Genomic DNA, 17,513 nt, shown 5'->3' on the forward strand with positions numbered 1-17,513 from the left:
TTAATGAATCGCGTCATCTGAACGAAGCGCGTGCCGAGAGGCTCGCTCGGAGGGTCACAGCGTGTGTTGACAGACGTGGATGATTGATGCGCGTACAGCTACAGATGCAGGGCCTCCGAAGAGGGCGAGGAAGGGACAGAGATGGAGCAGGTGGGCCGCGGCCGTCTACGAGCCGCCCCAGTCGTACGTCTCGTTGCGCAGCTCGATGCGCGGCGCCGTGCCCTTGCCGATGCCCTGCGGGTCGATCTCCTTGGCGACGACGGCGCGCAGCAGCGCACCCAGGCTGCTGGGCCCGCAGCTCGTGACGAGGAGCGAGCTGCCTCGTGCGGCGCGCGCCTCCTCCTGCACGATGCGGTCGAGGCGCGGGCGGCCCGGGTGCGCCAGCTCGGCGACGTGGCGCACGTCGGCGTCCTCGTCGGCGTCGAGGTCCAGCAGCACCTCGTCCTTGTCCGCCTGCGACTCGACGTCGGGCGCAAGCAGGCCGTGCGTGCTGCCGGCGTAGGCGCTGAGCCCCGACGAGCTCTGCGTCTTGAGCATGCTCGGCGGTCGCTCGCGCTTGACGGGCAGCTCGGGCACGACGCCCGGCGAGAGAAGAGGCAGCAGGTTCGGCGACGGCGGGCCAGACGAAGTGTAGCCGTCGTCGGCGAACGGATTCGGAGGCGCAAGCAGGGCGCCGTCGCCCAGCGGGCCCGACGGCTCGCCGAGGTCGAGCTGCGTCGATGGCATCGGCGGCGCATTCGCGCGCCCGGGCCGACTAGCTGCACCTCCGCGTCCGGCCTTCTTGCGCATCGTGGCGCGCCGCGTCTTTGCGCGGCGCAGCTTGCCCTCCGAGTGCAGGCGCTCGTTGATCTTCATCTCCGTCGCCGAGGGCGCGCTGTAGTCCTCGCCCTCGAACTGCGTCAGGTCGTAGGCGTCGACGTTGAACTCCTCGCCCTGTGCCGCGTCGGCCTCGGTGAAGCCAGCGGCGCTGGCGTCCGATGGGCCGGGTGCGTGCGAGGAGGCAGCGCCATACGATGCCGGCTGCGCGGGCACGCGCGTCTCGATCTGGTTGAAGTGCGTGACGAAGAGGTCGACCTGCAGCTGGTGTGCGCCGACGAGCTCGGTGCAGCGGCGCAGCGCCGAGGCGACCCACTGCAGGTGGCTGAACTCGCGCAGCATCCACACGAAGCGCACGCGCGTCGTGACGAAGCCCTTCTGGCGCGCCTGCGAGAGGCAGGCGCAGAGATGCTCGAGCACGGCCATGCCGTACGACACGCCCGAGCCGCCGCAGATGATGAGCACGCTGGCATGCTCGCCCCAGCGCACGCTCGCCGTCGAGCCGTATGGCCCGTCGACGAGCGCACGCACGTGCACACCCGTCGTCGCCTTGCGTGCCGCCTGGCCCGCGGCGATCAGCTGCTCCTCGCGCCGGTCGCAGACGTAGTTCCACAGATGCCGTGTGAAGCCGTGGCGCGCACGCAACAGCAGCACCATGGTACGCTCCTCGCCCTTGGCACGGCCGCTCGGCGTCTCGTCGTCGTCGCCGAAGATGGTCGACGACTTGAAGTTGGCGTCGTAGGCCGAGGCGACGGTGAACGGATGGCTCTCCCACCAGCGCACCGCCGGCACGTTGAGGTTGACGTACTGCCCCGGGCGCCACGAGACGGCGTTCGGCGTGCGCAGCGTCAAGCGCAGCGTCTTGCCCGGCAGCACCTGCGCAAAGGCAAAGCCCGGCCGGATCACGGCGGCAATGTCGGCGCCCATGGCGGGGCGCGGCGCATGCGACTGCAGCGCGCGCGGCGTGGTGGGGCGCGAGCCGGACGCCGAGAAGCTGCCCTGCGCCTGATGTCCGAACGGCGGCGGGTAGGGCGCCGTGGCGTGGCTCGTGTGCGAGCTAGCCGACAGCTCGCTCTGCATGTGCGTGAAGTGTGGCGGCGGCAGCGGCGCGTGGGCCACATGCGCGGACCAGGCACTGTCGCTCGAGCTGTACGCCTGGTTGTACAGGTCGGCACTGCTGCTGAAGCGCTTCGTCTCTGCGCCGTCCATCGAGTAGTCGTCGATCACATCGGAGACAGGGTCGTAGCGCGCCGAGCGCCGCGTTCTCCGCCGGTCGAGGCCGTTGCCCGCCAGATCTTGGCCGTGCAGCTTCTGCATCTGCATGCCTGCCGGCTCGTCGTGCAGCGCTATCCGCTCGTGCTGCAGCGGAGCTCCGCCGCGCACGGGCTGCGAGTCGTGCGACAGCCACGCGGTCTTGCTGGGCGGGCTGCTGAGCATCGTCGCCGACGAGCTGTCGACGGAGTGGCCGCCCTGGCTGCTCAGCGGGCCGACACGCGAGGCCCAGCCCGGCGGCGGGCCCGCGAGCGGTGCGTCCGGGTAGCCATGCTGCGGCCCGCCATACTGCGCTCCGCCGTGCTGCGGGCCGCCATGCGGTGCGCCGTGCCACGCCGGCGGCTTCTCGCCCGGCCAGCTCTGCTCGCCGACGACAAACTGCGGCTTGCGCCCGGCAAAGCCCACGCCGTTCGTCCACGCCGTGCGCGCAGCCCGGTAGATGCGCTCGGCGCCCCACCACGCCAGCGGCGCCCACAGCCACATGCCCAGCGGCGGGTGGTGCAGCGCGGCAGCGACCATGGTGCCGATGGCGCAGACGATGTGCGCCACGTAGAAGAACTCGTAGTAGTCGCGGCGGATCGGGCCGATGGAGAGGAGCGTGAGGAGCGTGAGGAAGCCGAACGACTGGGCGGTGGTCAGTGCGAGCTGCAGGCGTCACGCAGACAGGCCACTCACGACGAAGCCCCAGCGGAAGCGCTGCCAGAGAAAGACAAAGGCCCACATGTTGCCGCCGAAGGCATAGTCGATGCGCAGCTGCACGCTCCACAGCGCCACGTGCACGGCGGCAAAGAGCCACACGAGGCGTCCGCCCCACTTGTGCAGGAAGGCCAGGCGGTCAAAGCCGAAGCCGCCGAGGGCGCGCGTGGCGAGCAGCGCAAACGGCGGTGCCTTGAGCGCCAGCAGCACGACCATGGGCACGAGGGCGTTGGTCATGATGCCCGTGCGCCCGCCGGCGGTCCACCAGGTGCGGTAGGGAATCGTGACGGTCGCCACGATGGTGGTGACGGCGGGAAAGCGGCCCAGGCCCCAGTGCAGGCGGCGGCGCGCCAGCTGTGCAGCGCCCTGCACATCCTCGCCGCGCCGCGACACTTGCGGCAGCGCCGTCAGCGACTGCGTGGGGTCGGTGATGTTGGGGAACGACGCCGCGAGGTCAAACACGCCCGCCGAGGGGCGCACGTAGTCGGCGCCGATGAGCGTGAGCAGCACGGGGATGACGAGCAGCACAAAGCCCATGCACAGCGTGCCGATGGGCGGCAGCACGAGCGTGCGGCGGCGCCTGGCGGGCGGCGCATGTGCGGCGGGCTGGCTGAGCATGCGGGCGGCATTGCCGGCCGTGGTGCGCGGATGGCTGTGCCCTGCCGCGCTGGCCTCTCGTCTGCCGAGCGGAATGGTGCGGCTGCGGATGGTCCAGCGCAGCCAGCGTGCGCCGAGGCTGCCGCTGCGCGCGCGGAAGCGCAGATGATGCCCTGCCGCCACGACGAGCGCCAGTGCCGCAGCGACGAGCCAGAGCAGGTACATGTAGCGCCAGCTGGGCTTGCTGAGCATGTGTGCGTTGAAGTAGCCGGCGAGGTAGGTGCGCTGGTTGTCGGCCAGCGTGCCGCAGCCGCCGGAGCAGAAGCCGCCGCCGCTGCCCGAGGAGCCGGAGCTGCCGCCGCCGCTGCCGGCCGGCGGGACATAGACGCTCATGGCTGGCGGCGCGGCGGCGCGGCGCTCTCGCTGCAGTGGAGAGAGGGTGGATGAGCGGTGCGAGGGTGTGGTGGTGCAGAGGCAAGCGCTGCGGTGCCGCCTTGATGGATGGGCCGCGGGTGCACGCGTCTTGCGGCAAATCTGGCGGCTCTTGGCTGCCGTCAGCACGCGCCGCCGCGCGCCGCGCGTGCCTGCAGCGGCTGCGCCGTCATAAAGAGGCCGGCACCGCATCGCTTTGCGCCTCAGGGGCGGTGGCGCCCATCTCGAGGCGCACTTCTCGGCCGCCGCAAGGCACGGCAATGGCGGCCGCGGCTCCGAGGCGCGCGCAAAGACGCCGCCGCGCGCGCCTCTCGTGCGGCCGCAGCCGCTCCCAGGGGTCACAGTGGGCGCCCTGATGGCTCGGAGCCGGCCCCAGGGGGCGTGTGGCGGCACTCTCGGCGGCGAGAGAGGAGCACGGCCGACGCACGTGTTCTTCTCGTCTGCCCTTTGCTACGCGAAGGCCCACGGCATGCGGGCGTCAGGAGCAGCAGGGATGGAGCTCCGACGACAAAGGACAGCAACAGGCACGAGTCGGCACGCTCGGCACCGACGATCAGCGCTGCAGCTCCGCTTGAATGATGATCCCGGCCGGCGGCTGGTCGGCTAGGCTCGGCGAGGAGCATGCCGCGGCTACGCTCTGGCTCGACACACGCAGGCGATGCAACTCGGGTGTGGATTCAGCAGGGCATCAGATACATCAGCTTTTGGGCAAGGCACCGCGCCTACTCGGCCTTGGGCGCGCCCAGCGTCCGCACCGTCCGGTCCAGGCTGCTGACGACGAGCGAGGCGTCGCGCGCGTCCCACGCCACGCCCGTCAGCTCGGCGCTGTTGCCCTCGTGCAGCAGCAGCTGCGCCCACGTCTTGTTGCCCCACACGCGCACGTCGGTGCCCACCGCCGCCAGGAACGTCGCCGTGGCGTCGAAGCGCAGCGCCGTCACGCTGCCGCCCTCGGCGCCCTCGAGCGTCGCGGCGACGGCCAGCTTGCGCAGGTCCCACACCTGCACGCTGCCCGACGCGCGCCCGCCGACGGCCAGCTGATAGCCGTTCTCGGCAAAGGCCAGCGCCGAGGCGGCGCCGGCGAGGCCGCGGAACGTCGAGACCTTCTGCACGGCGAGAATGTCCCACACGCGCACCACGCCCTCGGCCGTGCCCGTCGCCGCCAGCTGGCCGTCGGGGTGGAAGGCAAAGCTCTCGTACGCGTACCCGCCGGCGGCCTCGTCGTCGGCCTCGCCCGTGGGTGCGTCGACGACGAGCAGCCGCTCGCCGCTGGCGAGGTCGTGCAGCGCCCACGTGCCGTCGCGCGACGCACTGCCCAGCAGCGCGCCCGAGGGGTGGATGTCGAGGCCCGTGACGTCGGCCTTGTAGCCCTTGAGCACGTGCTTGAGCGCGTACGCCGGCGTCTCGGCGGCCACGTCGGCGCACGCCCACACGCGCAGCGAGTTGTCCTCGCTCGCGCTCACGGCGTACGCCGGCGCGCCCGTCTCGCCCTCCTGCGCCGGCGAGAAGACGACGCGCGTGATGCGCTTCGTGTGCCCCTTGAGCGTCGCGACGGTGCGCTCGGCGGCGCGGTCGTACACCTGCACCTGCTTGTCGGCGCCGCCGGTGAGCAGCAGCGCGCCCGAGCTCGACACGTCGAGCGCCGTCACGCCCGGCGGCTTGGTGCTGTGCATCGACGGCAGCGACGCCAGCTGCGTGTAGGTGGCAAGCGTCTCGCGCGTCGCGTAGCCCTCGGGCGCCTTGCGCTTCATCTTCTGGCGCCGCTGCGACGAGAGACTGCAGAGGAGTGAGCTGCTGCGGCGCGTGCCTGTGTTCGTCTGACTCACGTCTTGGCCATCGTCTCGACAATGCCAGCGGCTGCAGCGGGCAGCTTCGGCCCAGACGGCTGCGCATCCGCCATCTCCGCGTCACCACCCGCCGCCGGCGCCGCGACGCCGAGGCTGCCCGAGATGCTGGCGAGCGCACTGCGTGCCTCGTCGCGCTCGGCCATGAGGCGCGCGACAACACGCGCGGCGGCGTCGTTGGCGTACAGCGCGTGCGCCAGCTCCATGCGCACGTCGTCGTAGTTCTTCTTGAGCGTGAAGAGCTGCAGGGCGCTGGCGTCGTACTCGGTCTGCAGCGCTGCGAGCAGCGAGGGGATCGACGAGTGCGACGGCGGGCGCGGCGCGGCGATGCGCGGCACTGCAGGGAGGGGCTCAGTGCCGTGCAGCAGAGGATGCACTGCCGCCACTCACAGGCCTTGATGGCGACGAGGTCGTCGTGCTGCAGCGCCTCGCCGGTGATGGGGTCCTTGCCGTTCTCATCGACGTACTTGCGGATGAGGCGCGCCTCGTACAGCTGGCCGCTCTTGACGGACACGACGGGCTCGCTCGGCGGCTCGCCGGAGACTGGCGGCAGGGGTCAGCAGGTGCCGCGTGCGGGTGTGCAGCGGCGCACGCACTGGCGCAGAACATGGCGGGCGAGGAGGGATGCGGGGGTCAGGAAGATCGCGGCGAGGTGTGCGAGGTGCGAAGCTTGCCGCGCGCGCGACGAGCGCCAGACGCGGCAATACAAGAAGCGGCGGCGAGTTGTATTCAGGGCAGCACGCGCCCGTTGTATTCGGCGCTGCTCCACTTGGTGCGCACAGCAACACCCGCACCCTTCTCTCCTCACCACCACCCGCTCCGGACGCTTATTAATCCCTCTCGTGGGCCCGTCTCGCTCCAGGACCCTTACACCTCTCAGCATGCCGCCCGCCAAGCGGTCGCGCCGCGCCTCGACGCCGTCCAGCGCCGCCTCCTCCTCCTCCACCTCGCCCTCGCCGCCGGCGCAGAAGCGCTCGCGCAAGCTCAGCAAGGCAGACACCGCCGACGACGGCGAGGACGACTACGAGGCGGAGCGAAGGCGGCGCATCGCCGAGAACGCCGCGCTGCTCGAGTCGCTGGGCCTGGGTGTGCGTGCTCGCCGTGCTCCGCCATCCCACGCCTCGCTGACCCCTCTCGCAGGGCGCACACAAGGAGGAGTTCCGCGCGCCCAAGCCGCCGCCCAAGCCCAAGGCGCCTCGCCCACGGCCCTCGTCGCCGGCCAGCGATGCTGAGCCGGCGCCCCTGCGCCGCTCGTCGCGTGCGCGGCCCGTCAAGCCAGAGCCCGAAGTGCGCCGCTCGAACCGCGCCGGACTGCGCAACTCGCAGGCGCGAGCAGCCTCGCCGCCCTCGCCGGCCGCCCGGCCGCAGCACTCGCTGCGCCGAGCGCCGTCGCCGCCGCCGCTCGTCATCCGCGCCTCGGCCAAGCGGGCGCCGCTGCCGACGCGCGGCAAGTCCAAGTACGGCGGACGCGCGCCGCTGCGCTTCGAGGCGGGCTACGAGCGCTTTGCGCCCAACCTCACGCCCGCCGAGATGCTGGCCGGCGGCATCTTTGGCGGCGGGCCGTTCCGCTCGCACCACAGCTCTGTCTTGCGGCGCGAGCTGGATGGACATGCCGATGCAGAGGAGTTTCCCGACGCGTGGTTCGAGGGCGTCGACGACGAGAAGCTGTGGAACGACGGCTACGACGCGGCGCAGAACCGCTTCGGCGTGCGTGCCGGCCAGACGCTGAGCGAGTGGGAGGAGGCCGGCTGGGTGCGCAGCTGCGACCCGCGCGGCTGGTGGCAGTGGTACTTCCGCTTCTACCTCGGGCGCCGCTGCGACGATGTAAGTGAAGAGCATGGGTGTGCGGCGCGTGTGCTGACAGTCGCGTGCCCAGGACGAGCGGCAGATCTCGCGCTGTGAGTGAGCATGTCTCCGCCGTTGTTACTCTTGAGGCTGACACAACTGCAGGGGTCTCGGGCGTGGGCCACAACGGGCGCTTCAAGAAGGCGCTCGTGCGCACGCTGCTCGTCAACGGCGCCGAGTGGGACGACGAGAGCGTGTCGCCGGTCGGTGCGTGTTGCTGTGTGCGCTGCTGGACGCTCTGCCGCGGCTGACACGCAAGCACAGTGCGCCAGACGCTGTGGCACTGGGCGTACGAGCTCGACGAGGCGAGCTTCCGCGCCATTGCGCCGACGGCGCGTTGAGTGCGATGTGGACGGGATATGACTTATGCTGTGCCAATCTAGAGACATATCTGCGCCCACTCTGCGCCCGTGATGATCATGAGCGTGCTTGCGTTGTCGAGACCGAGGCGCGCTTCTCCGAGCCTGGTGCGCTGCTGCGTGTCGTGTCGCGGCGGCGCGGCGGGCGCGCCTCCACTCCGCTCCTCCATCTTCCCGCCGCTCCTCCTCACCCACCTGTCGCGCCCACCATGTCCGCGCCTGCGTCCCAGGGCGGCGCCCAGAGCGTGCGGCTGCAGACGACGCAGGGCGCCATCGTGCTCGAGCTGTACGCCAATGAGGCGCCGCGAACCGTGCACAAGTGCGTCGTGCCGGCGCAGAGCAGCAGGGTGCAGTGCGCCGACGCAGAGCTGACGACGGGGGCCGTGGCTGCAGCTTCGTGACGCTGGCTCAGCGCGGCTATTACAACGGCGTGGTGCGTGCAATTTGTGAGGCTGGCTCTGCCCGGGACTGGGCGCTGACGCCTCGCTCGTGCGGCCGCAGGTCTTCCACCGGTGCGTCGGCGCGCTGCCGGCTGGCAGCTGGGCGCGGCGCAGAGCGCTGAGCAGAGGGCATGAGCTGACGGATGCTGACCATCGAATTGTGCGCTCGTGCTGGGCTATGAAAGGGTGTGAGTAGGTGGTGCTGCGTCAGGCGAAGAGCGAGAGAGCGGACGAGAGCGGCGAGGGCGGAAGCGCGGCGAGCGAGCGGGCGAGCGAGCAGACGCACGAGCGCGAGGGCAGCCCGAGAGCGCACACACCGGAGCAGCGGCAGCGCGTAGCTACCAGCCTCACTGGCGAGCCGGGCGTGCTGTTGTGTGGGTCATAAGCGCAGAAAGTGGAGACATGCGCGCAAGAGCCCGGAGCGAGAGGCGTGATGTGTAGCATGGTGCGCTTCGTGCATGCCTGCTGGCGACGGAGAGAAAGGCATGCAGCTCCTCGGCGATGGCTGGTCCAACGCTTCAGCAAGGCACGCCGCTCTCGCTCCTCTTTCCATGCCGTCTTTTCATTTCGTCCGCTCACACACCCCTTCGCAGCGTGCGTGACTTCATGATCCAGGGCGGCGACCCGACGGGCACAGGGCGCGGCGGTGCGAGCGTGTACGGCAAGGCGGTGCGTCTGCTCGTCCGGCTCGCCCTGCCCTCTATCCTGCTGACGTGCGGCATCGTGCCTCCACAGTTCGAGGACGAGATCTCTCCGGCGCTGCGCTTCACCGGCGCCGGCATTCTCGCCATGGCCAACAGCGGGCCGGGCACAAATGGCTCGCAGTTCGTGCGTCTGCCTCGGCCGTGCCTTGAGACAGCAGTCCGCTGACCTGCTGGCCCGCTCAGTTCATCACTTTGGCGCCGACGCCATTCCTCGAGCGCAAGCACACCATCTTCGGGCGCGTCTCGTCGGGCATGGAGGTCGTGCGGCGCCTCGGCCTCGTGGCAGTCGATGCAGACGACCGGTGAGGCACGCGCAAGGCGTGAGCTATCGAGACAGAGCTGATGCGTGCACCGCAGGCCGAGGGAGGAGATCAAGATTCTCAGCGCGCAGGTCGTGCAATGAAGCCGTGGTGGTCGGACGTGCAATGCAGCTCTGTGCCATCAAGCCTCGCTGCGAGTCTGACAGCGCCGCTGCTCGAGGCATGCCGCGCGGCGACTCAACTGGTGACTGCCAGGTAGACTGGCACGTCGCTTGGCCATGCAGCCGGCTCCCCCACGCTCGCTCTTCTGCGGCACCCCACAGCGGCGTGGGTGGCGTCTTCGCGCGTGCAGCACGCAAGCCGAATGGTTTGCAAGATATGTTTTGTCTCCGCCTGTCGCCAGTGCGACGGGCGGTGTTCTCATCGCGCTCCAGTGTGGAGCCCGACAAGGAAAGGGTTGCTACAGATGGGACACGTGTAGCGGCGCGTGTGGCGTGAGGCATGTGCAAGATGGTGGGGGTGAAGATGACGAACGAGACAGGCGGGGACGACAGGCAGAAGAGAAGATAGAATTAGGCCTTGGCCTCCTTCATCTCGACGTCGCCCTTCGGCACCTTGCGGGCGAGGATCTTCTTGCGGCTGAGAGGCGAAAGAACGTCAACGCTGCCCCATGATGCGCACCCTCCGCGCTTCCACTCACTCGGCATCAAGCTTGACCTTGGTGATGACGCAGTTGCTCGGGTGCACGGGCAGCATGACGGTGGCGCCGTTGCTCTTCTCGCGCGAGACACGCTCGACGTGGATGACCCACTTCTTGCGGTACACCTGCGACACGCGGCCCTCGCGGCCCTTGCTGCTGCCACGCACAATCAGCACCTCGTCGTCGCGGCGGATCGGCAGGGCGCGGACCTAAGAGGAGAGGGTCAGCACGGCTGCGATGCGCGATTGATGGCAAGAGAGAGCACGCGTCCACAGGGACACGCAGCACTGGCCCTGGCGCGGCGAGCACAGCGGCATGCAGCGAGCCTACGAGCATGCGTCCAGCACGCGCGCCGGAAAGACGAGCACTCTACGCTTCTGCGGGTCCGCCGACCCGCCATCGCGTCGTCCAGCGCTGCTCGCCACATGTCCCGCGCGTAGAAGCACGCCTCGTGCCGCCGCGCTCAGCCCTATCCCTGCGCATGTGCAAGCCCAACGTCTGCTGCCCTAGCCCTAGGCGCGACGCCCGCGTATCTACTGGCGATGGCTCGCGGCCGATGCTGCCGCGTCGTGCCGAGGTGCGCCCGGCCCTGTCGCACGCTCTGCGATGCAGCGACGTGCCACCCATGCGACCTCGAGCGACGCAACAACCGCCCTTCGGATCGACATGAAGGGCTGGCAGAGCCAGCGAGGCGGCCCGGGCAGCGACGCAGGCGTACAGCACCTGGCCCCGAGCCAGAGGGGCTTGAACCAAGGCTTCTGGCGAGGCCGCGACCTGCGCTCTGCGCTGCTCTGCGTCTTCCCTGCCGCGTGACCGCCTCTTCCGCGCTGCCTGCCCTCGCTGCCCTGCGCCGCCTCTCGCCTGCTGCGCTGCCCTTGCCCGACACTGCACTCAGCTGTCTCTGTGGTCGTTCTCTCCTCAATCTCGCTCCTACATGCGCCCTGCTGCTCTGAATCCCATCGCAACGCCGTGCCGTCCCATCGCCGCCGCTGCGCATACTCACGCCGTGCTCGGCGCGCAGCTCCTTGGTGAGGCTGGCGCTCATGATCTTGCGCTTCAGGTGCGAGGGCGCGGTGAAGTGCGCCTTGCGCGACACGCGGCGGCTGAACGAACATGGGGTCAGTATGGTGCTACGGACTGGCAGCATCGCCACCGCCGTCATGCGAAAGCAGAGGTACAGCCAGAGGTGCGACAGCATCTTTGCCGCCAGACGAGAGCACGGCTCAGGCGGGCAGCCGCCGGCCTCGCACCTCTGCGCTGCGCATGCGGCGTGCTGGCATGCCTGCGGGCACACTCACGAAGAGGAGACCATCTTGAGACTTGACGAGAGGGGGTGGGGTGAGGGTGACGGTAGCGTGAGGGCGGCGGCGGCAGCAGCGCAGGCGGCCACTGCAACTGCCGCGACGGCGCAGGAAGCGCCCAGTCGCACGCGCAGCTTCTGCGGGCCGCAGTGGCGCGGGCAGAAAGTCGCGCTGCGGCAGTCGCACGCGCTGGCTTTTCTCGTGCGACAAGTCCGTGGGAAAACAGTGCTGTTCCCACGCACTGCTCCGCCTCCACATCCCTTGATGCTCGCTCAGCACCCTGAGCGGCCTGCCTCCCGACCACCTCATCACCATGTCGCTGCCCACACAGCTCGCTCCGCTCCTCACGCGCCTCGCGCCCGGCAGCGGCGCCCTGCCGCCGCTGCAGGTCACGCACAGCACGCCCGCCGTGCTGCCGCCCGCCACGCTGGCCGCCGCCTTCCCGCACGCGTCGCCGCGCCTCAGTGCCGTGCTGGCGCTGTGCAACGACGAGGAGCGCGCCCACTCCATCGCGCAGGACAACGAGGGCGAGGCGACGTGCGACCTCGTGCATGCCATCCGTTAGTGCGGCGTGTGTCTTGCAGCGCTGCCAAGCTCACACTGCGCAGACCACCGCCGCGAGGCCGACTTCAGCAACTCAAAGGTGCGCCGCGCAGCTGCACCCCTGGCCCTCTCTCGCTGACACACCCGCAGTACTGGTACCGCACGCTCTCGCACCCGCTGCTGCCGCAGCTCTACGGCGACAAGGCGCCCGTGCAGCAGGCCTGCGCCCTCGTCGACGCCGTGCAGGCCGTGACGCGCGGCGCGGGCACGGCGTGCGGCGCCGGCCGCCTCGCCGAGCTCAAGGCGCGGCAGGCCGAGGAGCTGCGCGTGCTGCTGCAGTGGACGCTCGAGCAGGAGCAGGCCAAGTGAGGCGCAGCAGAGGCCGCGTCCGGCGTCTAGCCTAGTCGTGCCATGGCAGCTCTTCGGTGAGCGACTAGCCGCGCAGGCCATCGCCTTGCGTCTCATCGCGCATCTGCGCCACTATACCCCTCGTCTTGTCTCTACATACACTCCCGCCAGCCGAGCATGAATAAGTGGTGAGGCATTGAGCGGGAGCGCGAGCCGCAGTCGTGGCGAGCATGTACAGAATGTGTGCGAGAAGCGAGAGAAGCGATGCAGAGAGAGACGCGGGCCGGCGGACGGTAGCAGAGTCACGAGCGAGCAGGGCGGAGAGACCGAGAGAGGAAGACGGTGCAGGAGGCAGGAACGGGGCATGTCCACTGTTCACAGGTCGTCCAGATCGCTGTCCTCCTCATCGTCGTCGTCGGCCTCGGCGAGCCACTCGAGGAAGGGCGCAGCAGCCTTGCGCACGCGCTTAGACGCTGAGGAGAGCGACATGTCAGCGGGCATTGCGCTGCCTTACACGCCAGCAACGACTACTCACTCTCCTTGTCGACGTACTTCTTGCTCACTGCGATGCGCATAGTCAGCGGTCGCACCTCTGCGCAGTCAAGACGCGCCACTCACCGTGCGTGCCCCACGTCTGCACGACCTCCTCGTCGAGCGCGTCGAGCTGGTACAGCGCCATGAGCACCTTGGGCACGCCGTTGGGCACGAGCTCCGGGTACGTGACGCCCGCGAGGCGCTCGACGCCGCCCAGCAGCGACTTCTGGTGCTTCTCGCTCGACGTCATCTGCGCGGCAGGTGAGCAGCACGTCACGCGAAGGCGGGTCTCATGCACACGCACCTTGACGATGACAGCGCCATACTTCTCCACGTCCTTGGCCGCATCCTCGGAGATGAGGCCCTGGATGAGCACCTGCACGGCCTTGTGCTTCTTCTCAATGCCCAGCTCGACGGCCTTCTTGTACACCTCGGCGCTGGCGAGGTCCGTGCGGCCCTCGGAGCCGCCGGTGCGGTTGGCGAGGAGCCAGGTGCCAAACTGGTTGTATGGCGAATTCTCGTCATCCTCGCCCTCGTCGTCGTCGCCGAGCACGAGGTTCGCCTTGAGCGAGCTGGCGAGCGCCGCGGCGGCACGCGCCTTGACGGCCTCGTCGCTCGTGTCGACGCTCCACTGCACGTCGTCGGCGTCGTCCTCGGCCTCGTTGGCCTTGGGCATGTCCTTGGCGTCGGCGTTGATCTTGGCGGTGAAGTCATCCTCGTCGCTCTTGGCGTCGTCGTCGTCGCCGCCCTGCGCCTCGACGCTCTGGCCCGCCGCCTTGCCGGCGCCCTTTGCGCCCTTGGCCTTCTTCGGCGGCGGGTTCTTGGTGATGAAGGTGGTGAGCTTGTGGCGCATGTCGACGTCGCTGCGCTTGCCGCACGCCTTGCAGTCGCGCAGGATCATGCCGTCCTTCATGATCTTGAGGTCCGTCTCGGGGTTCTTGCAGCTGCCGCAGAGCACAAACTTGGCGATGAAGTCGTCGAGCAGCTTGCGCAGCGCGTCAGCCTGGTGTGCGCCGTTGACGATGTAGCGGTCCGCCTTCTCGTCGAACGTCGTCTGCGCGCCGAGCTCGCAGCCGAAGAACTTGGTCGGGTCTGCGCGAGGGGTCAGCCACAAGCTGCGGCATGCTCTGCACTCCACACGCACACGTCGGCGGGCGGCTGAGCGCACGGGCAATGTCGGACATGTTGGGGATCACCGTCTTGATGCCGTTGCCGCGGCCCTCGATCTTGGTCTGCAGCAGTGGCATGCTGCGGAGCGTGTCAGCAGTGCGAGCGGACGTATCGGCAGCAGGCAGCGCGCGCAGCACAGCAGCTCTTGCAGCACAGCGGAGGCATGGCAACGGGCGACGCAGCGGAGACACGCCCACGGCGGCGGGCAAGAGCGGCACCCAGCGCACGTCTCGCACGCTGCGCACGTCGATGCGGCGGCGAGACTGCAGGGCTGCCAACTCTGCACTGCACAGGCGTCGTGCGTCTGCGCTGCGCTGTCTGCACCTCGCGCTGCGCCTTGCGGTCTGTGTGCCCCGCAGCGCCGTGGCCGCCACGCTGCGCCGCTGCTGTGCCATCGCCGCCATGCTCCACCACGCTGCGCCGCTGTGCCGCGCCTGGCCCGTGGCACGCACCGGTAGCGGTAGAACTTGTCATCGACGTCGCGGCGGATGTTGACGACGGCCATGCTGGGCAGAGGCTAGCGGGAGGGCGGGGCACTTAGGCGGGGCGTGGCGGACGGGTGCGGCGCGCGCGGCAGGACGGACAGGAGGGCGAGGCGGAGGGTGGCACGGTCATATAACGCGGCAGCAGGATTGAGCGTAAGCGCGGAGGTGAGGCGGCGGAGAGACGTGCGGGAAGCGGCAGAGGCGCGGCCAGGAGGAGTGCGATGGAGGGCAGAAGGCAGGCGGCGCAGCGCAGCGCAGCAGCGGCCAAGAGTGTCTTGTGCGGCCCGCCGCCCGCGGCGCAGGCCGCCGCATCGGCGGCCGCGACGCTGGGCGGCGGCACGTGACGGCCGGTCGCACCCTCGCCTCCGCCCCGCCCGCCCACACTTCTGGCCCTCGCTGCAGGCCCAGCAGCGGTACGGGTAGTTTCGGTAGGGTCCCTAATTCATGAAGAGACCGTCCGAGGAGGTTGTGTCATCTGAAGACGCCATATGCGCCTGGCGACGACACGAGGTCTTGGAGCGTCACCCTAGGATCACTTGTCGCCCCAGCCGCATGCCTGTTGTCTCCTGCCTTCCTGCTACGCTGGAGTGACAAACGACAAACAGACTGCCGCCGCAGTCGCTGGGCAGGCATGTGGTGGCCACCCGCCGCCACACTCTGCTTCATGCGCGACGAGGTGGGGCGCAAGCCTGGTTCGCAGGCAACCCTTGAGCGCTCCGGACGCGGCGCTGCGCGGCGGCGTGCGAGTCTCACGCTGCCGCGCCGAGTGCCCAAATCGCGCCTCGTTGCGCTGCGCATCTCTCTACTCCACTCCACTCCACTCCACTCCACTCCACTCCACCCTCACCCTCACCAGCACCTCACCCACCCACGCGCCGCCATGTCGTACGGCTTCATGAACAAGCAGGGCGCCGCGTCGACGGGCAGCGAGGCCGCCGAGACGCCCATCCTCTGCGACACGTGCCTCGGGCCCAACCCGTACGTGCGCATGAGCAAGCAGGCCCACGGCAAGGAGTGCAAGGTGCGTCGCGCGTGCGGCGGCACGGCAGGGTGTGAGGGCGGAGGGCGGCAGCGCCGGCGAGGAGGCATGCGGCAACGCAGGCCAGCGCTGGGGCAGCAGCAGGCAGCTGCGGCGAGGAGGTGTGCGGCAAGGCAGACCAGCGCTCTGCTCGCCGCTCTGCACACGCCACGCGCCGGTGACATGCTGCGCAGCGGTGCCGTCGCCGGTGCAGCTTCAGCACAAGCTGCGCCTGCTTTGCACGATGCAGGCCTGCGTGGCAGTCGCTGCTGGCCGCTGTCGTGGTGCTGTCGCGCTCCGCCCCAGCATGCAGGCGGCCGTGGCATGACGGGCGCCTGCGCGGCTCGACAAGCCATGAGCTTGCAGCGATGAAGCCGGCGCGGCACTGCGCTCGCGGCACTGTCACCAGGCGTCCCACGCTGGCTGCAACTGCTGTGGGACATGCCATTCCCACTGCTGAGTGCTCCTGTCCATGCTGACACTGCGCACAGATCTGCGACCGCCCCTTTACCGTGTTCCGCTGGTCGCCCGGCGCGGGCATGCGCTTCAAGAAGACGGAGATCTGCACGACGTGCGCCAAGATCAAGAACGTGTGCCAGACGTGCATCCTCGACCTGCAGTACGGCCTGCCCGTGCAGGTGCGCGACACGGCCCTCGGCCTGCAGGGCGGCGCGCCGAGCAGCGACATCAACAAGCAGTACTACGTGCAGCGCGTCGAGGAGCAGGTGAGTGGCGATGCGGCGCACAGCGCGGCCAATGCGGTGTGTAGGCGGTGGTCGGCAGTGGCTCTCGAGGCCGCAGGCGCGAGTGGCAGGCTGGTGGGGTGTAGAGGTAACAGGCAGCGGGTGTCGATGTAGCACGCGGGAGCGGTGTTGTTCGGGCGCAGAGGCGACAAGCAGCGGCTCGTGGCGCAGCGGACAGTCGCAAAGGCGGCACCACACAATGCGCGCGCAATAGCAGGGCAAAGGCTCTGCCAGACGCTGTGCCTCGATGGCTTTGGAAGTCTGCTGCTAGCTGTGGACTCGGCCAGATCGGCGGACGCAGTGCGCTGCGATGCGCATCGCAGACCGGGCAGAGCCGCACGGAGCACTTGACGCTCCGTGCAGCGCGGCGGGTGCGTCGCCAGCTCTCGTAGAGGGAGACTGTCATTGCGGCCAGCGCAGCTCTGGCTGGTGCGCGTCTGATGTGAGAGAGCTCGCTGCGCCTCGACTGCGCATCGGTGCGCGTTGGGCTGCAGGCTCTCATGTCGCCACATCTCTGGCCACATGGCTGACATTTGCTTGCCTCTCAGCTCGAAGGGCAACCCGGCCAGTCACTACTGCCGTCCTCGGGACCCTCGTCGCGCGCCGGGCAAGATCTGCTGAAGCAGCTCTCGCGTGCACGCGGCGGCGCCGGCGGGCAGCCCAACTATAACCGCAACAAGCCTCACCTCTGCTCCTTCTACGCCAAGGGCACATGCACTCGCGGCGACGAGTGTCCGTTCCGCCACGAGCTGCCCGTCAAGAACGAGCTGTCGCAGCAGAACATCAAGGACCGGTGAGTGGCGCACGTGCTTCGACGCACAATGTGGCCTGCGCCGCTGCGCCCTTGCTGATGCCTTGGCGACGTGCGCAGCTTCCACGGCCGCAACGACCCAGTAGCGCGCAAGATTCTCGGCGGGCACGCAGCAGCAGCAGGGCTGGCACCGCCGGAAGACAAGGACGTGGTGCGTGCAGCGCTTGCCGCTCCGCCCTCGCGACCCACGTCGTGCTCACTCCCTCTTGCAGACATCACTCTTCCTCAGCGCGCTGCCGCCAACGATCACCGAGGACGCGATCCGCACGTGGTTCGTCACGCAGGTGCCGACGCTCAAGCCCGAGCACATCAAGAGCATCACGCTCGTGCCGGCATCAAAGTGCGCCTTTGTCAACTTCCGCCGGCGCGAGGAGGCCGAGGCGGCGGCGCTGCGCTGTGCCGTCAAGGTGCAGATCGAGGGGCAGGACGTGCGCGTGGCGTGGGGCCGGAGTCGGCCGGTGGGCAAGGGCAAGGCCGCAGCGAAGGCCGAGTAGCGGGGGCTGATCAGATTAGGTGCGAACGATGTGTAGACTACAACAGGTTGCGAGACAAGTGACGCAGGAGACGGCAGGGTGAGAGCACGTGCGGGCAGATGCGA

General features: G+C 69.3%; 7 protein-coding genes across 7 annotated transcripts; 3 read left to right on the forward strand and 4 right to left on the reverse strand.

The window, feature by feature from the left end:
• Positions 1-4: 4 nt before the first annotated feature.
• Positions 5-3,848, reverse strand: FA09DRAFT_332387 (hypothetical protein). Its single transcript, XM_025743433.1, has 2 exons — positions 2,764-3,848; positions 5-2,712 (listed from the first exon to the last, which is right to left on the reverse strand). Exons 1-2 carry the CDS (start codon positions 3,772-3,774, stop codon positions 166-168), a joined length of 3,558 nt encoding a protein of 1,185 aa, XP_025595508.1. The 5' UTR covers positions 3,775-3,848; the 3' UTR covers positions 5-165.
• A 621-nt stretch (positions 3,849-4,469) lies between these two features.
• FA09DRAFT_332388 (putative PRP19-non-snRNP spliceosome component required for DNA repair) lies at positions 4,470-6,309 on the reverse strand. The gene is made up of 4 exons (XM_025743434.1): positions 6,251-6,309; positions 6,045-6,197; positions 5,637-5,991; positions 4,470-5,586 (listed from the first exon to the last, which is right to left on the reverse strand). The coding sequence occupies exons 1-4, from the start codon at positions 6,261-6,263 to the stop codon at positions 4,536-4,538; spliced, it is 1,572 nt and encodes a 523-aa protein (XP_025595509.1). The 5' UTR covers positions 6,264-6,309; the 3' UTR covers positions 4,470-4,535.
• A 226-nt stretch (positions 6,310-6,535) lies between these two features.
• On the forward strand, positions 6,536-7,840 carry FA09DRAFT_341433 (hypothetical protein; the record flags this gene model as incomplete). Its single annotated transcript, XM_025744450.1, has 5 exons — positions 6,536-6,742; positions 6,795-7,478; positions 7,531-7,552; positions 7,605-7,706; positions 7,764-7,840. The coding sequence occupies 5 exons, from the start codon at positions 6,536-6,538 to the stop codon at positions 7,838-7,840; spliced, it is 1,092 nt and encodes a 363-aa protein (XP_025595510.1).
• Positions 7,841-8,041: 201 nt separating this feature from the next.
• FA09DRAFT_332389 (hypothetical protein) lies at positions 8,042-9,720 on the forward strand. Its single transcript, XM_025743435.1, has 7 exons — positions 8,042-8,177; positions 8,252-8,291; positions 8,360-8,376; positions 8,892-8,967; positions 9,034-9,126; positions 9,186-9,304; positions 9,360-9,720. The coding sequence occupies exons 1-7, from the start codon at positions 8,068-8,070 to the stop codon at positions 9,403-9,405; spliced, it is 501 nt and encodes a 166-aa protein (XP_025595511.1). The 5' UTR covers positions 8,042-8,067; the 3' UTR covers positions 9,406-9,720.
• Positions 9,721-9,744: 24 nt separating this feature from the next.
• FA09DRAFT_332391 (putative 60S ribosomal protein L26) lies at positions 9,745-11,319 on the reverse strand. The gene is made up of 4 exons (XM_025743436.1): positions 11,261-11,319; positions 10,966-11,065; positions 9,963-10,171; positions 9,745-9,901 (listed from the first exon to the last, which is right to left on the reverse strand). The coding sequence occupies exons 1-4, from the start codon at positions 11,272-11,274 to the stop codon at positions 9,835-9,837; spliced, it is 390 nt and encodes a 129-aa protein (XP_025595512.1). The 5' UTR covers positions 11,275-11,319; the 3' UTR covers positions 9,745-9,834.
• A 1,176-nt stretch (positions 11,320-12,495) lies between these two features.
• Positions 12,496-14,545, reverse strand: FA09DRAFT_332392 (hypothetical protein). The gene is made up of 6 exons (XM_025743437.1): positions 14,311-14,545; positions 13,833-13,936; positions 12,993-13,780; positions 12,773-12,938; positions 12,690-12,716; positions 12,496-12,627 (listed from the first exon to the last, which is right to left on the reverse strand). The coding sequence occupies exons 1-6, from the start codon at positions 14,361-14,363 to the stop codon at positions 12,530-12,532; spliced, it is 1,236 nt and encodes a 411-aa protein (XP_025595513.1). The 5' UTR covers positions 14,364-14,545; the 3' UTR covers positions 12,496-12,529.
• Positions 14,546-15,223: 678 nt separating this feature from the next.
• FA09DRAFT_335448 (pre-mRNA-splicing factor SLT11) lies at positions 15,224-17,409 on the forward strand (the record flags this gene model as incomplete). Its single annotated transcript, XM_025743766.1, has 5 exons — positions 15,224-15,364; positions 15,853-16,086; positions 16,674-16,897; positions 16,976-17,066; positions 17,128-17,409. The coding sequence occupies 5 exons, from the start codon at positions 15,224-15,226 to the stop codon at positions 17,407-17,409; spliced, it is 972 nt and encodes a 323-aa protein (XP_025595514.1).
• Positions 17,410-17,513: the final 104 nt, after the last annotated feature.

The sequence above is a fragment of the Tilletiopsis washingtonensis genome (genome assembly GCF_003144115.1).
Source record: "Tilletiopsis washingtonensis strain MCA 4186 unplaced genomic scaffold FA09scaffold_24, whole genome shotgun sequence".
Lineage (NCBI taxonomy): Eukaryota > Fungi > Basidiomycota > Exobasidiomycetes > Entylomatales > Tilletiopsis > Tilletiopsis washingtonensis.

Coding starts and splice junctions, on each gene's coding strand:
- FA09DRAFT_332387 (XM_025743433.1), bottom strand. CDS start 3,774: ATGAGCGTCTATGTCCCGCCGGCCGGCAGCGGCGGCGGCAGCTCCGGC. Junction 2,713..2,763: donor GCTTCCGCTGGGGCTTCGTC/GTGAGTGGCCTG, acceptor ACCACCGCCCAG/TCGTTCGGCTTCCTCACGCT.
- FA09DRAFT_332388 (XM_025743434.1), bottom strand. Junction 5,992..6,044: donor CCTCGTCGCCATCAAGGCCT/GTGAGTGGCGGC, acceptor CCCTCCCTGCAG/TGCCGCGCATCGCCGCGCCG. Junction 5,587..5,636: donor GTCGAGACGATGGCCAAGAC/GTGAGTCAGACG, acceptor ACTCCTCTGCAG/TCTCTCGTCGCAGCGGCGCC.
- FA09DRAFT_332389 (XM_025743435.1), top strand. CDS start 8,068: ATGTCCGCGCCTGCGTCCCAGGGCGGCGCCCAGAGCGTGCGGCTGCAG. Junction 8,968..9,033: donor CGAGCGTGTACGGCAAGGCG/GTGCGTCTGCTC, acceptor GTGCCTCCACAG/TTCGAGGACGAGATCTCTCC. Junction 9,305..9,359: donor GCAGTCGATGCAGACGACCG/GTGAGGCACGCG, acceptor CGTGCACCGCAG/GCCGAGGGAGGAGATCAAGA.
- FA09DRAFT_332391 (XM_025743436.1), bottom strand. Junction 10,172..10,965: donor AGCTGCGCGCCGAGCACGGC/GTGAGTATGCGC, acceptor CTCTCCTCTTAG/GTCCGCGCCCTGCCGATCCG. Junction 9,902..9,962: donor AAGGTCAAGCTTGATGCCGA/GTGAGTGGAAGC, acceptor TTCGCCTCTCAG/CCGCAAGAAGATCCTCGCCC.
- FA09DRAFT_332392 (XM_025743437.1), bottom strand. CDS start 14,363: ATGGCCGTCGTCAACATCCGCCGCGACGTCGATGACAAGTTCTACCGC. Junction 13,937..14,310: donor GACAAGTTCTACCGCTACCG/GTGCGTGCCACG, acceptor CACGCTCCGCAG/CATGCCACTGCTGCAGACCA. Junction 12,717..12,772: donor GCAGACGTGGGGCACGCACG/GTGAGTGGCGCG, acceptor TGCGCATCGCAG/TGAGCAAGAAGTACGTCGAC.